General features: G+C 40.0%; 1 protein-coding gene and 1 long non-coding RNA gene across 2 annotated transcripts in view; one reads left to right on the top strand and one right to left on the bottom strand.

Annotated features, from left to right (window-relative positions):
- LOC127590190 (potassium voltage-gated channel subfamily C member 1-like) overlaps positions 1-3,736 on the top strand; it is a 91,918-nt gene extending 88,182 nt beyond the window's left edge. Inside the window, exon 5 of the mRNA XM_052049656.1 lies at positions 1,556-3,736. Coding sequence (XP_051905616.1) covers positions 1,556-1,599 — 44 coding nt within the window. The 3' untranslated portion in view covers positions 1,600-3,736. The remainder of the gene's footprint in view (positions 1-1,555) is intronic.
- On the bottom strand, positions 1,202-4,083 carry LOC127590311 (uncharacterized). Its single transcript, XR_007959594.1, has 2 exons — positions 2,184-4,083; positions 1,202-1,909 (listed from the first exon to the last, which is right to left on the bottom strand). It is a non-coding gene; the product is annotated as an uncharacterized LOC127590311 (long non-coding RNA).
- Positions 4,084-16,192: the final 12,109 nt, after the last annotated feature.

Genomic DNA, 16,192 nt, shown 5'->3' with positions numbered 1-16,192 from the left:
GAAGGATATACTAACTTTTGTGAGCTATAGGAATGCCCTTAGACACAAAACAAACCCCATAGTACATGCACACAGATAAAAAGAAACACAGTCACACACAAAAATCTAGCATGTGTTTGTATCTAATTACAGAAACAATACTATGATATGTATCTACAAGTAGAAAAAAAAGTTGTAGGTAAAAAGCATTTCACAAAATGAAGCTGTGGCACTTGTGCACCTTCTATGCGATATTAAATGAGAGTTATTCTGAGATGCATGCGGCACCGTTTTTGTTCTCGCTTTGTCCAAGCAAGATGGGGAAACAGAGTCAGAATAATTGCATTGGGGACCCGCACTGTAAAATAGAAAAAAAATCTCTTGATGAGCTTTCTCCTGCTTCCAATTTAGGCCCCACGCTGTTGCGCACTAAACATGAGTCATGTTGCAGGGGAAATGGCGAAAAATATCTGAAGAAATGTTTGTGGATAAACCCTGAACGTGGGGACCCGCTGTGGTTGGTTTGGAAATATTAGGAAGAAATAATGTATTCTACTTTCATTTTTATCCTCCTCAGTAGTCCTCAGTAGTAGTGTTTCCAGATTCCTTTCGACACTCTTTAGACCTCTTAAAGGTGTTCCAATAAACCTAAAGGAAACATGCAAATTATTTGTGGTCTTTATTTGTCCACCAAGGATACGTTTTACGTCCTAAAGCGAACAGCTAGTTCTCGTCACACATATTTAAATGTGAATCATCGTAGCCTCCCTGTTTTCCATTTGCTGTTATTAATGCGCCAGTGCTGTTTTTAAAAATTTCATAATGAAATGTTAATCTGTCAATGTGGGATGATACGCCTTCGCACATTCTCACATTGGGATTGTAATGTTTGCCTGGATTGATGTCAAACACAAATCTACAAATGGTAATGCAGCTCCCTTTTTTTTAGTCAGTCAAAAGCCATAAATTTTGGCAATCGCTGTCACTGAAAAAGATGGGATGCCCGGGGAGCAAAGTTGCAGCGTCACCCCCATGTTCTCCCCGCGCGATCTCACCTGACATCTCAGTAGAGGACTGAGCTGCATTGTTGATGATTTTTGATTTCTTTGATATGTGAGTCAGCGCATTTCGAGATGGAGCCTCTTGTGAGAATTATCGGAGCAAATGGAAGAATAGTAGGGAAAAACATGTTTTCGGGGGGTTGGCTTCTCCATTAATAGTCTTAAAAAAAGCGGTGAGTTGTGGGGAGTGGGGGAGGGGTGAGGCGCTGCATGTACAAACAATACAGGAGCAATTATTCAACATTTGGCTCCACATGCCGTGACAAGCGTAGTAACTCTGCAGCTCAGCCTGGATACGAGAATTTCATCTCATTGCCCATCACCACCAACAGCGATACAACGTTGCGCTGACTCCAGTGTGATTTGGCTGGAAATGGCAATATTTTGAGTTTACACCCTTTTTTGGCTTCTCTTTCTTTCCCTGTTGTAACCATCATGAACTCACCCCCCACCCCCCACCCCCACCTCCCTCCTCTTCTGGCGATCCATCTCTTGTCTCGGCTGTGGCAATTCAGTAGGAGGCACCGTAAACGGCTATTGGAGCGACAGCCCTTGGTAGAGGAGCAAACGGACATAAGCAACAAGCCACATGGGAGGAACTTGTGGGGGAAAAAAAGAGACAGCATTCAACGTCCAAATATGCAAAGGAGATAAAGGAGACTGTGCTGTGGGATCTGTGAAGTTGTGTTCTGATGCAACGAGTGTGCACATGGATGGGTGTTTGCGTGTGTGGGTGTGTGGGTGTGTGTTCACATGTGCATGTGCATCTACCTCTACACAGATGCGCAAATGTCAACCTTTATGATAAGAGGAAGGAATACTGAGCAAAGTTTGTATTTATTCTTTGCCTAATGAAGCATCTTTTTGTCCTTTTCTTTTTATGTGACCCCCCCGCCCCCAACTTTCTTCAAAATGAGAGGCCTGTTTCTCTGATCCCTCATAATAACGCAGTGAACTAGAAATGATTTATTTCATATTGATTAAGTTATATGGCCTCTGGTTAGACCATTATGTTGTTTTTAAGCTTTCCTTTCATGATGAATTGACGAAGAACGTCCAGCCAACAATTTTACTCCCCGTGTGAGGCTGACGAGTAATTAAAGCTAATAAATCCAAACACATTTATCAGAAATATATCGTTACAATAACTTATGTGACAAAACTGATCCTCGTAAAAAGTATTCTTTTCTGTTATATTGTTTTTATACTTTTACAATTGGTGTTGTTTAGAAGCTTGCCTGACAGGAAAATTTTACTTTTTTTTTTTACAGGAAACTGAGTGATATTTGATCAAATGTGCTTATTTTCATTCTGGGCAAGATGGAGTGGAGGGGAAAGGAGATCAATATCGGTCTTAAGTGCTTAAAGTCGAGCCAAACATTAGAAGAGCTTTCTTGCCCATGATTGATTTGCCCCTGATTGTGCACCAATAAGACAAATGTAGAGAGCAAAGTGTTTCAGAACTTTTTAGTGTCAGTCTTGCATTTTCTGTCAGCATAACTTACTGTACAAAATAGGTCCCCGGCTCTCGTTGTTGCATAGCAGCTTCAGATTGATTTCTCATTTTGCGGCAAATAACAGCAAAGTGGGACTTTTTTACTGAAAATTGTGGCGCGTTCTTTAAAGTGGATAGCCGATGTACTGTACATGCCAAGGTTTTGTTCCGGCACAAATGCTGACCTACATAACGATGTCAGTGCGACTGGGCCACGATTCAGTCAATTTAAGGCAGCTTTAATGTGGACTGATTGAAATGGGAGTTGGTCCTGCAGGGTTTGGGGTTCATTGTACAACATGGGCATGTTAGGCAAAAGCTTCCATTTTCCAAGAGGGATCTACGATTTAGATGTATTCATTCGTTGATGTATTTCTTTATTTTCTTTTGGGGGTTCCTGACAAATATGTAGCTCACTGTATGTGGCATGGACACTGCACACACATACACACACACGCACACACACACACGCACACACACACATTGAGACCTGTTTCCCCAGTTTCTCACCTCAACCTCCTTTCGCCACTTCTTGATAAAGTGTGCCACTTACGTCACGGTTATGTAGATAATATGTAAAATGTGTATTGTAGTTAACTGCACGGATTTCCATTGCAAGCAATAAGGACTCTGGTATGAAAATAATGTGAGGGTGTGTGGTAAGATTTTATTCTTGAGCTGATCAGATATCAACTGCACGTGTGTGTGTGTGTGTGTGTGTGTGTGTGTGTGTGTGTGTGTGTGTGTGTGTGTGTGTGTGTGTGTGTGTGATTGAGTGTGTGTGTGTGTTTTGGCACATGCATATGCACTAACAAAAGCATGACAAAAAAAATCTCTTTGAATGCAAAAAGAGGCAGGACATGCTGACATTATGCATGCCAAAATGCGATGATACTACTGGTCCATCAAGACCAAGCTAGGTACTGTAACGGGGCTGGGCAAGGGAGGGAAAGTTTATTTTTGCAGGATGGGGAGGGATTACATTTCTTATGTCTTGTATAGCAACTTTCCTATTGATCTTGAGAGACTTGTGCTAAGAGAAACATTCACATGTTTAGCTGATAATCCCCCCCTTTAATTCTGTGCTTCTTTTAATGATCAAAAGTGATGCTGATAGCCACGTGCTGATCAGATTTATGCAAAGCCATGCAGTAAATGTGCACGAATGCTAAGATATTAAAAACATCTTAATAATAATTACGATCCAGCTTCTTCCATGAATGTTAGAATGTCTGCTCTTCTGCTTGAAGACAATTCGCCCATCTGAGCGACTGCCCTACCAAAGCTTCCAGTTTTTTGTTTGCCTGTTTTCTACATGATGTAGCAAATGCTCCTGTCAATACTTTAAACTTTTTGTTCAGGGGAGGTAAGCATCTACAAGGTGGCATTTTAGTGACGAGGATCAGAAAACTGCCTGTCACTTGGCTGCAGGAACATTGAGTTATTTTACTGCCTCACACACACACACACACACACACACACACACACACACACACACACACATATATATATATATATATACATATATATATATATATATATATATATATATATATATATATATATATATATATATGACCAACCATATAATAATATTATCTTTACAGTAAAATACAGATACACACGGTTGAATTAAAAAAAATTACCAGAAGAGTCATAAAAAATGTCATTTTTAAAGTGAGATAGGAATGCAGTACACTCAAGGTTGTTGTGATTTATTTAAAAGTAGTATCCCGCAGAAAACTGAGCAACAAATAGATTTTTTTTTTAATTTATTGACTTCAAATGGAATTTTCAAACAAAAAGTCCATAAATGTCATACAATTTGGAGACCAACCATAATGTTTAGGAAAAATATGCCTTTTCTTTTGGCTAATTACTGTTCTTTTGAGATGCCAGCACAGATGGCTTCGAGGAATGGAAAAGAGGAGAAGGAGGATGGGTGCCATTAGTTAGCTGTAATTAGCTTTCCTACAACCACCGTTGCCACAAGCTATTACAGTTTGCTTTGCTATGCTTCACATTTTGTAAGCATTCCAACTGCTGATGTGAAGCCAGTGACAGATTAAAATAGCAAAAAGACGCATGAGAGCTTTGAAGAGTGAGACATTATTTAGCAACTGGAAAATGTACAAGTCAGAGAAGTAAACATGAAGCATTATAATCATAAACATTATCTTAATTCTGTCTCTGTTGTAACTATTGTAACTCAATTCAAGTAGCTTTATTTATTGTACCTTATGGGATGAAAAAAAAGATTTATCCTGTACTGTGAACCCCGGTATAGTATTTACAAATGCTATCTTTTATTTTTTGTTTATTTGTTTTCACCTATCTTTTCATATTTGCTAAAAACTCCCCTATTCACTCTATAGTGTTTCCACCAGGGCAATAAATATTATTTTGGTGCTATCTGGGTGTATCTTGTGGCAAAGTACGTTTATGTGATTTGAAGAGTTTCATTTTGACCAGAGGGTGGCCAAGTCCGATCCTTGAGAGCTCTTATCCAGCCTGTTTTATGACCTTGTCAAACAACACGACTTTTTTGTTGTTTGCGCTGTTAGACTACAAGGTAAATATTGTTCTGTGTCTTGGACCGGGCGAGATGTTGTTACACTACAAGTCCGTCACCAACCAGATCCTGCCCGTTTATTGTGAGCGTCCGTCAATCAGAATCAGAATCAGAATCATCTTTATTGGCCAAGTATGTAGAACACACAAGGAATTTGTCTCCGGTATAACACGCTGCACTAGTATCATCGTAAACAACAAAATCATTGAACCATTTTAGAGTAACCAGTAGTTTTGTAGTACCATTTTGTGGTGCAAGAAGAGTGACTATGTCAGTGACTGTTTAAGGAGTTAATGGCTAGAGGGAAGAAGCTGTTTAAGTGACTACTGGATTTGGTGCGCATGGATCTGTAGCGTCTGCCTGAGGGGAGTGGCTGAAAAAGGTGGTGGGCAGGGTGCGGGGGATCCAGGAGGATTTTCCGTGCCCTTGTCTTGATTCTTGCAGTGTGCAAGTCCTCAAGAGTGGGTTGGAGCGGTGCCAACGATTTTTTCTGCCGTCCTAACTGTCCGTTGAAGTCGGATTTTGTCCTTTTTTGTGGTGGCCCCAAACCAAACCGTGATGGAAGAACACAGGATTGATTCGATGACTGCCGTGTAGAACTGTCGTAGCACCTCCTGTGGCAGGCCATGCTTCCTCAGCAGCCTCAGGAAGTACATCCGCTGCCGGGCCCTTTTCAGGATGGAGATGGTGTTGACTTCCCACTTCATGTCCTGGGAGACTGTGATTCCCAGGAACTTGAAGGTCTCGACGGTTGACACAGGGCAGTTGGATAGTGTGAGGGGCAACTGAGGAGAAGAATGTTTCCTGAAGTCCACGATCATCTCGACAGTCTTGAGCGTGTTCAGCCCGAGGTTGTGTCGGCCGCACCAGAGCTCCAGCTGCTCCACTTGTTGGCAGTACGCAGACTCGTCGTCGTCTTTGATGAGACCGATGACCGTGGTGTCGTCTGCGAACTTTATGATTTTGACAGCTGGATCTGTTGAGGTGCAATCGTTTGTGTAGAGAGAGAAGAGCAGTTCTTCAGTCCATCGGTGCTGGTCTGTCGAGGAGGCGGGACAAGCAGCTGGCAAAATCGACTGAGGCATTATGTGCATGTGTGGGGTTTTTTCTATGTTAAGAACAGGCAAAAAAAGAGGAAAAAGTTTTAAAAAAGAGAATGGGACTGTCTATTCTCCAAAAAGAACTTGAGGTCATGAATTTATTTGATGACACCACGTTTGCCAATCAGCTCCTAGCTTTGCAGTTAGCATAAGCTGAAATGCGATTTATATTTATATATAATAATTCCCCTTTTGTTCAAGGCCAAATAAACAACCGATTGAAGGACGACGTAGAACGTGTCGCACTATGCGGCAAGATGAACAAAAATTCTGGCATGCCAGACTTTCATTGTCATCGTCGTCATGTAGCGTCCCACGACCAATCATTAGAGTATGTCACATTGCACAAGCTACAAGGCGTCCAAACAACTCAAAATCATCGATACGTCTGTCAACTCAAAATCAGGTTACGTTTGTGTAGTCCAGGGGTGGGCAAACTGCGGGCCTCGGGCCGGATCCGGCCCGTTGGTCTTTTTAATCCGCCCCGCCGAAGATTGGTGCACAATTAAAGTTTGATTGCATTCATTTCGTTTGGACTTGTAATGACAGGTATTTCAACACCAGGTGGCACAGTTACTTCAAGTTGCAGAGCACAGGGAGGGAGGGGAAGACAAGAAAGAGTGAGAGAGTAATGACCATGGAAGGGAAAGTGAAGTGAAACTGCAGAACGCCGGAGTGGACCACCATCTCACAGCATGGATCACAGATTACCTCACAAATCGGCCGCAGTACGTGAGATTGCAGAGCTGTGAGTCGGACCGGCTTCTCTGCAGCACTGGAGCGCCGCAGGGGACTGTTCTGGCTCCATTCCTATTCATCCTCTACACCTCGGACTTCAGACATGACACTCCAAACTGCCACCTTCAGAAGTTCTCCGATGACTCTGCGATTGTTGGCCTCATTACAGAAGGGGATGATCGGGAGTACAGGGGACTGACAAAGGACTTTGTGGACTGGTGCCAGCAGAATCTCCTCCAGATCAACCCGAGGAAAACTAAGGAGTTGGTTGTGGATTTCTGCAGGAAAAAGTCCTCATCAGCACCGATGAACATCCAGGGTATGGACATAGAGAGGGTGACCTCCTACAAGTACCTTGGTGTTCTTCTCAACGACAAACTGGACTGGTCCACAAACACGGACACCCTGATTAGGAAAGGACAGAGCCGACTCTTCCTACTCAGGAAACTGAGGTCTTTTGGGGTTCAGGGGTCACTCCTTAAGACGTTCTATAACTCGGTGGTGGCCTCGGCCATCTATTATGGCATTGTCTGCTGGTCAGGCAGCATCTCGGCCCGGGACAGAAAGAGACTGGAGCGACTGGTCAGGAAGGCCAGTTCTGTCCTGGGTTGCTCCCTTGACACTCTGGAGGAGGTGGGCAACAGAAGGATGCTAACTAAGCTAAAAGCTATGATGGCCAGTCCCTCCCACACCCCCCCCAGCCAGGCCGTAAATTTCCCCATTGTGGGACAAATAAAGGATATCTTATCTTATCTTATGTATCTGATTAAACGAAGCGGGTAACAAAGTACGAAACATTCAGGAGACGCCAGGAGAGTCGGAAAGACTCAAATCTTCAAGACTTTTAAAAACAAGGAAGTGATTCTTACTCAGTCCGATTCTGGCAATTTCCATGCTCAGAGTGAATTGCTTGTGGCTCGAGTAAATGAACATTTCTTAGAATAGTTTGATTGTTATCATGTTAAAAACGTTCCGCAAACTGGACCGCTAATAAGAGTCGGAGAGCAGTCAAATGTGTAGAGTGTGAACAACAGGGAGCTCAGTACACATCCTTGAGGAGAAACGGTGCTGAGTGTGATGGTGGAGGAGAATGTTACATTATTACTGGCATACAAAGACATTGTGCAATCTTCTTTATTTTCTATTTCTAACTTTTGGCCTGGCCCTCCACAATATTTTCTACTTCTCATTTAACCCCCCCAGGAAAATAATACCCACCCCCCGGTGTAGTCTGACATCAGCAAATGATGAGCTCAACAGCAAGCTTGGAGAAGGCTGATAACGATTCTGATACAGTATTTGAATTGGGTGGGTTGGAAGAGGGAGACATTTAATTCAGGCTGGATAGAGCCTCTCTAGGACCGGACATGGACATCCTTAATTTATGGAAATATGTAGTGATTCAACGCCATCTTGTGGCATCTACACACAATTACAACCCCTTTTCATGGGGTGTCAATTGCTCATGGATTTTTGCTATTCGGTCCCTATCCTACGCCAATAACTGTGTATCCAATTATTTAGAGTCTTTAGAATTTAGACAAACCAACCCATGAGACCAACCCCATCGAGAACAAAATGACATGCAAATATAAATTGCTGATGTGGGTGGCTAGACACATTCCTTTCCAAATCTAGTTGAAATTTTCAACAACCGTCCAGATCAACTGATATCATTATCAAGTTCAAACCATATCCAAGATTTTGCACTCACAAAAGCCTCCCGCAAGTAGATTCCTTCCTTTTGATGGACATTTGGTAGACCTGACAAACTAGTCCATAAACATCCTCACCAGCTGTTTTGTAATTTAGTATACATTGAAGGATCAATCCCAAATCAAAATAACCACCATACTTGGAATAATTATTCCTGAATTTTTTTATTGCATTACAATGTCTGAGAGATGTGTTAAACCTTTATCAATTAAATCTAAAAAATCTACGTCAGGCAAAAGAAATTATTTTCTACGAATAAGGGTGCGTCATGTGTGAAGTTTTTAGGTTCTAAATTATTTTGGTGTTGCTATATTGTGTTTTTATGTTTGTTTATTTGCTTTTTTCAATAAATTCCTTGACAAAACACAGACACATGCACGTTGTAAGTGTTTCCTCCCTTTTTTTTAATCAATATACAACTCAGGTATCTCCTTGGACCCTCTTATTGTTATTGTTATTGTTATGTGCTATAAAGAAAAAACTGCGAATTTTGGATTTAAAAGGGTTTTGTTTTCCTCCTGTTTTGCGTGTCAGGGAATGCCACATCCCTCTTTGTAAACCTTGTAGTTGGTCTGACTGTGTTTCTCCTTCTCCTCAACACTTCTTTCATTAATTTACAGTGGATATAAAAATTCCAAAAACAAAAACCAAGATAAATCATTTGAAAAAGAAGTCCATCATTACTTTGAACGGTAGCCTGTATTCATTTGGACAACAAAAAAAAACCATTTTTGAGATGCAGTTTGAATTATCAGTCAATATTAGCGCAAAACCTTGAGAGTCTGAAATTTTCAGGAAAAGACTACTTGAAAATCTGGGGCAGTAGACGGGGTACACCCTGAACTGGTTGCCAGCCCATCGTAGGTCCAATTTAACATCAGTTTGAATATGATTGGTTAATTCTGGACACACCTTTTTTTTTTTTCAAATGAGTTGTGCAGGTTATTGGTCACATTCATGATGGTGGTTGTCTGAAATGATTGATTTTCCCCTTATTTTCTTTTTTTTTTAACATCACAAAAACCTAGCGTTTGAACAGTGGTGTGCAGATTTTTGATTTTTTAGATCCACTGTAATTCTCCTTTGGTGAGATTTTACGACCCCCAAATATAATCAATTTTCTTCACAATGAAGCATCTGGCAGCAACAAATGAAGTAAAATTTTACCGCGTTCGTACAATTTGAGAGAGGAGCAACACAGAGGAAAGATCAGAGACCTTGAATGGGAACCAAGTTTCGTTTTGATGGGGTGTTTGATGAGATGTGTTCTGTCGACTGAGCAGCATGACAAGAAGCCGATGAAGGCTGTCAAAATGAGTGGTCACGATGAGGAGGAAAGGAAGGCGGAAGCAAAGTCACCGTTCCAAGTAAGCCAACTATGATTGTATTCCTCAATCTTGTGTCTGTGTATTAGCTTATTGCTGATGTCTGTTGTGCTTGTAATGTTTTTTTAAAATGTTAGAGTGGGTTTTCGCTTCTAAAGCATGCAACTTAAATCTTTTGAAAATGGTGGCGTTAGTGGCTATCTGTTGCCCTTGATATGCTGCCAAGCTAGTTTTCCCCAACTCCGCTTACATTTACATTCATGCGGCCACCACTCCTCAATCGGCTTGTGCTGCTAAACGATTCAACTGCTTTGTAGGTCGTTGGGTCTTGCCGGCTTAGCACTTGTAAAAACTCCCGAGGAGGCGTAGCTTTGAACCCCAAATCACTGGATTATAGTGGTTGCAATTATTTGCTGTGGTTGTTATATTTACAATTTTCTGTGTCCTAGTTGAAGAATTTCCGTCAAACGATCCAAAACTGTAAGCTAAAGCGGCTAACCCAGGCGCTGTTAAGGCCAAAGACAATGAATAATGTAACGCAATCGTTGATAAGGGAATCCACTTATTTCAAGGCGGTCCGATGGAAATGGAATCTAAACAACAAAAATCCAAACAATAATAACTGTTATCAATTAAGAACTTTTTACAACAATAAAACAAAAGTTGTGCGCCAAAAGGCGAAATTTAACGAATTATAGTACAGTAGTACCTCTACTTACGAAATTAATTGGTTCTGGAAAAAAAAATGTCTTAACTAGAAAATTTGGTAAGTAGAGATGCGTTTTCTATGTAAATGCCCAAATCTATTCCAAGCCCCCCAAAATGGAGACATCAATGTTTTGTCAAGCATAAAAATTGACGAATTGGCGAATGACAAGAACGCTGCATAAGCACATATCAATTTGTCTACACACATAGACACAGACGGTAGAAGGCCTTCTTAGCCCAATTAGATGCCAGGATAATGCTCAGTAATAGCCAATGGCAGAGCAGCTATGAGTAGGTTGCATTCAGGAACATCGGAGCTGCGAGTAGCAGCCATACGGTATTTTTACCTTTCGTATCTTGAATTTTTTTTCGTAACAAGCGGCAATATTTTTCTGTTGAGGAGTTTTGTCACTTGAAAATTTCGGGTGAAGAGACTTCGTATGTAGAGTTACCACTGTAGTGTTAAAACGTATTAGCATTATACTTTGAACAATGGACAAAGTAATTGTGTAACTTAGCCAAACGTAAAAATGAAAAATACATTGATTTAATTAAAAAATTTTTAAAAAACACATGAGAATGTCGGAAGTTCTGGACTAATCTTATCCCGACTTAAATTTTGCCACAACTTTGTTGTTAGAACCCATTGACATAGCAATCGGTGGTGGCCCACACAATACACCTCTTGCATAACAGTAAAGATAAAAGTACATCACGCTACATATAAACATAAACTGCTCCATAGAAACTACTCTATGTGAATTGCACAACTTACATGTGTTGCCCTTCAAACTCGACAAGTGTCTTAACTGATTCTAACTGCTCATTAAACGTATGATACTAGTGTTATTCTACAATTGTAATTACGGTAAAGATGTGCAATTGTTCTTAACATTTCACAACTACATTCTGTGCATATTAATTACATCATCTATTTTTCCAACCTGGCACTGCAGTTTCCTCTGGTGTATTGCAACAATGTAATAAGGCATGTCAAGATATAATACGGAAAAATCGTTTTGCTGCAATTTCCGCATGATGAAATCGGAGGGGGGATTGGTTCTACTAACATCTGTATTTTTTTTTTGTCCTCTTCAAATGTTTAACTTTCAGTTTTATTCTGTCTTTTTCTTAGTGCTGCGTTTCTACACATTGTCTGCCAGAGAAGTAATTCTCTGTAATGGGATAAGCAGCAAGTGGAAGATGCAGAAATGGTGGCAGATTGACACACAGACTTTCCTCCACGTGACTTTAGTATGCATTGAACGAATTGAATTTGACTTCCTGTTCCTATTTATTTGCTCGAGAGTCAAGGCAGTTGCTTTTCGACCAACTTTGCCAAGGACAAACAAGAGTTGCCGTCTATTGGGCGATGCCAAATTCAAAGCAGTATGTCCACTTTAGCATTCAGAGTACTATGCAAGGCCAAAGTGATGGTGGCAGGCCCGGGCTTCTCTGTTTAGCCTTTCAGGAGGATCTCGACTCACATATCAGAAACATCAGCAACAGCTGGAACATAATCCTGTGATTTGACATCGTCGCAGCTCTTCAGATGACAACCAGGGACTTGAAATGTATCACATTTTATGGACTCTTTTCATACTATACACGAAGATACCTTGCGATCAAATTAACCCAAAGACATGTACCGTAAATGAATAAGAGAATACATAAAAGATTGACATCTGCTCAAGAAAATGAAATGGGTGTTGTCTCGCTTAGCTACCCTCTGTCTCCCTCTTTTTCTCTTGTGTCTCAGCTTTGCTACTGAGCCTTTTTAGCTGACCTGCATGGCATGAACATCACCAAGACATGGAATGGTCTCAAATTTTAAAAAAGGCAAAAATGTATTTGTACTCGGTGGCGATATAAAGGGACACCATCGTCATCAAAGCTACCATATTTTCTGCACTAAAGGGCACTTCGGAGTATAAGGCACACCCTCAATGAATGGCCTATCCTAAAACAGTTTTGATATATATGGCACACCACATTACAAGGCATATAGAAGCTACAATAGTGGCTGTGGTTGCATTATGCATCCACTAGATGGCACTACGCTAAAAGGATTGCAATACAATACAGATTTATTTATATCGAGCTTTCACAATCTCTACAGCTGCAACAAAGCATTTTACACAACATTTAAAATACCACATGCAAGAAATCAGAATATTGGTCCATATATAGCTCCCTCAGGATGAAGCATGAAGCACGACACAAAGTCCATAAAAATCCAGGGGGGTTCTCTTTGGCAACACATGAGAACTAGTCACAAACATGGATATGAAAGATAAACATAAATGGCATTACAAAACAATAAATGAAAAGCAAAAGTCATGACAACAAAAAGGCACACAGACCTTGTGGGCTCACGTCCACAAAAGAGGCTAAATATCCTTAGAAGCCTTGCTTGTCTCCTTCCTTCGTTTAGTCAGTAGTTAACTCTGCTTTTTGTATTATCTTCGTTTCATTATGGCTGTGCAGAGCTCACAAAGTAGTTGTCTGTTGGAGTGTGTGTTGGCGAATGCACATGTCGATTTGTGTCGGGCAGAACCCTTTTAGGTTACAATTGCTTCCTGCTAATAATTATCACTAGATAGGCATAGGATAGGCATGTATAGGCATGTATAGGCATAGGAACACCAACAGCGAAAAAAACTAATTGGCAATATCAAGAGACTGTACCACCATATATAAGGTGCATCGGATTATAAAGCGCACTGTCAGCTTTTGAGAAAATTGAATGTTTTTAGCTGTGCCTTATAGTGCGGAAAATACGGTACTTTATGTTTAAAGGAAGACCCAGATCATCAGTGCAACACAACGTCCCTGGGAATAAATTTCTGACAATATGATGATGGAAGAAAAAAAAAAGCTCCACACCTCAGGGGAAAAGTGTTGAGAAACTAAAGCCAATAAAGTAACGTCCATTATTCAAGCCGGGGGTTTCAAGAACTATTCTGATGACACAGTGTCAATGGAATATTTCTTTAACATGGTATACAAGCATGGATATTTTTGCATGACCTCTGCAAGCCATTCTGAGTAGCCCTATGCATAATAGTACAGAAACCAATGAATGAATGGCAAGTTACTTTTGCAAATAAGATAGAAATTCTATTTTTGCTACCGTTTAAAAAAAACAACAATCTATGTGCAACTGTGTTTTTTTTTTTTTGTCTAAGTAAGCGAATTTGGCTGTCAGCCTACTTCGGTCTCTCCTTTTGTTAAATTATCATCACGACATATGTCATGGTAACTTCCATACCTTGTATGCTGTACAGCCGCATATTTGGAAATGTATTTCCACAGCGTTTTGTTTTTTGTGATTTTGCACATTGTTTTTTTGATTCCGCTTGAACTTTTGGCAAGATAATTTCTGCAAAACAATTCAAAGGTTCCCGTGAAAAGAGACAAGCGATTGGATGACATCGAATCATTTGCAGGATTGTTCTCATTGGGTCAAATGTTACAATTCTCTCTTATGGGAGGGGCGGCGTGTGTTTCGACTGTCACCACCACTATTTTTTCTGTACTTTTCATTTTACTGTCATTTTGTTTTATGTCCTCATCTCAGGATGGAGTGTCAGTTCTTGGGGGGGGGGGGGGTCCTCACATTGTCGCAAGACAAGAAAAGTACGTTTCTATACGGCACTATGATATGCTGAAGTGAAATGCACATATGGGATAGTGTTGTTGATTGAAATCTAATCAAAATGGGAGATTGTGCCTAACAGTATTGATCATTTCTCCCCCCAGGTACCTTATATGTGATTTTCAACTGTCGCGATTTATGCAAATCAGCTATTTGTTTAACGACTTGTTTTCAAAAGTGCTTTGTTCAAATATTCCCAGCTGACTGTGGTCAAAGTGGCAGTCTACATCCTGAAATTTCAGTCAATTCCAAGAAATATAGAGACAGACAACCATTCACATTCTAATGTGTTTTGACATATTCAATGCAGATTTTCCTCCCTATGCCAGAGAGGTCTTGTTATGACTTCCTAGTCAATATCCAATCAACACACACACACACACACTCACACACTTTTGTGAACATTCCAGTATGCCAACATTTTCCTTAATTTATCAGAGAATAATGCAAAAAAACAACAACAACAACATAACAAAAATTCTGCAGGAAGTGACTATATATGAGGGTGTATAATTTGGTGCTCATTGTTTGGCCTTCGCGGAGGTCTGTGTTCCAATTGACTGTTGTCGTTTTTTGTCGCTGTTCACAATAATACAAGAGCTCATAATTCAGGAAGATATTGGACAAAAAGATCGACAGTGTAACAGAACCCGTGTATGTTTAAGATGATTGATTATTGTTTGTTTTTCTTGACTTCAATTAAGTATGGGGAAATTGTGTATAGTGTAACCCAAAAGGCAAGAAAAAGAATACAATTATATTGCAATGTACAGTAGTTTACGACAGTATTCCAATGATAAATAAAGTACAGTCCTACGTTGTTTTGCCCAACATCTTTTTACATTCTCACGCTAATGTTTTGCATAATAAAACTCTCTCTTCCACTGTAGCTTTGTTCTTTCAAACTCTTTTTGTGATGTGGTAGAAGGTATCATTTTGTCTTCCTAATCTTTGAAAATTCTAATGCAGTAGAAATAGATGAGTTTTCAGCTATACTGACACCAGGATAAGGAAACATGAGAGGGAATGCAAGATGAGGGTCTTTCCTCCATCAATGACTTTTATGTGTTTCTGCTGAAATAATAATGTCAAATCCCGGAGTGTGACAAACTTAGCTACAGTAAATCAAAAGAATTGATATCAAATATTTCATATCGAGTGAATCAATATGAGATATATGTAAATGGAATGTTTATTATTTCTCTTATATTTCTGACACATGTATAGAACAAGACTGTATTAGTTACTTTGTGAACGAATCTTTAAAAAAAATATGTTTGATACATCTGGAAATTGACTATGAATGCCTATTTACCCGTTGCAGATAAACCATAAGGGCAAACAAACGGTAAAAGTAAAACCCTTCGTGGGGTGCTAAGAAGAAAGCATATTACCTTTAAAAAGAAAATTGGTGGTGGTGGTGGGGGGGGGGGATTAAAGCTTCTTGCAATATTTTCCATTTGTGCCTTGTGCTTTTATTTCACTTTACACTGGACCACCAGCACATCTCTCCTAAAACAGCCTCTAGTGGGGATGCTCTTTTCTCCTCCAGTTTTAGGCCTCACAATATGAATTGGTGGATATAGCAATTAAAAAAATAAAAGAAATAAAGAAAAATAACTGAATAAAATCCTAGCTAGCTAGCTAGCTAAGTAGGTAGATTTTGAGTGCTCATGAAAACAACTCATCCTTCCTTCAAAGAAATCGCTAATTTAATTTAAGATTAACATGAACGAGGGATTAAAACCTTGACACAGTCATATTGCCTAAATTATTCATAAGAGTCATTTTGTTTATTTTGGAAATACATTTTTCGAACGTGTTTAGTGTCAACCATGCT

The sequence above is a fragment of the Hippocampus zosterae genome, chromosome 17 (assembly GCF_025434085.1).
Source record: "Hippocampus zosterae strain Florida chromosome 17, ASM2543408v3, whole genome shotgun sequence".
NCBI lineage: Eukaryota > Metazoa > Chordata > Actinopteri > Syngnathiformes > Syngnathidae > Hippocampus > Hippocampus zosterae.
The sequence above is the reverse complement of the archived record's forward strand: the minus strand, read 5'-3'. Positions and strand labels throughout refer to the sequence as shown.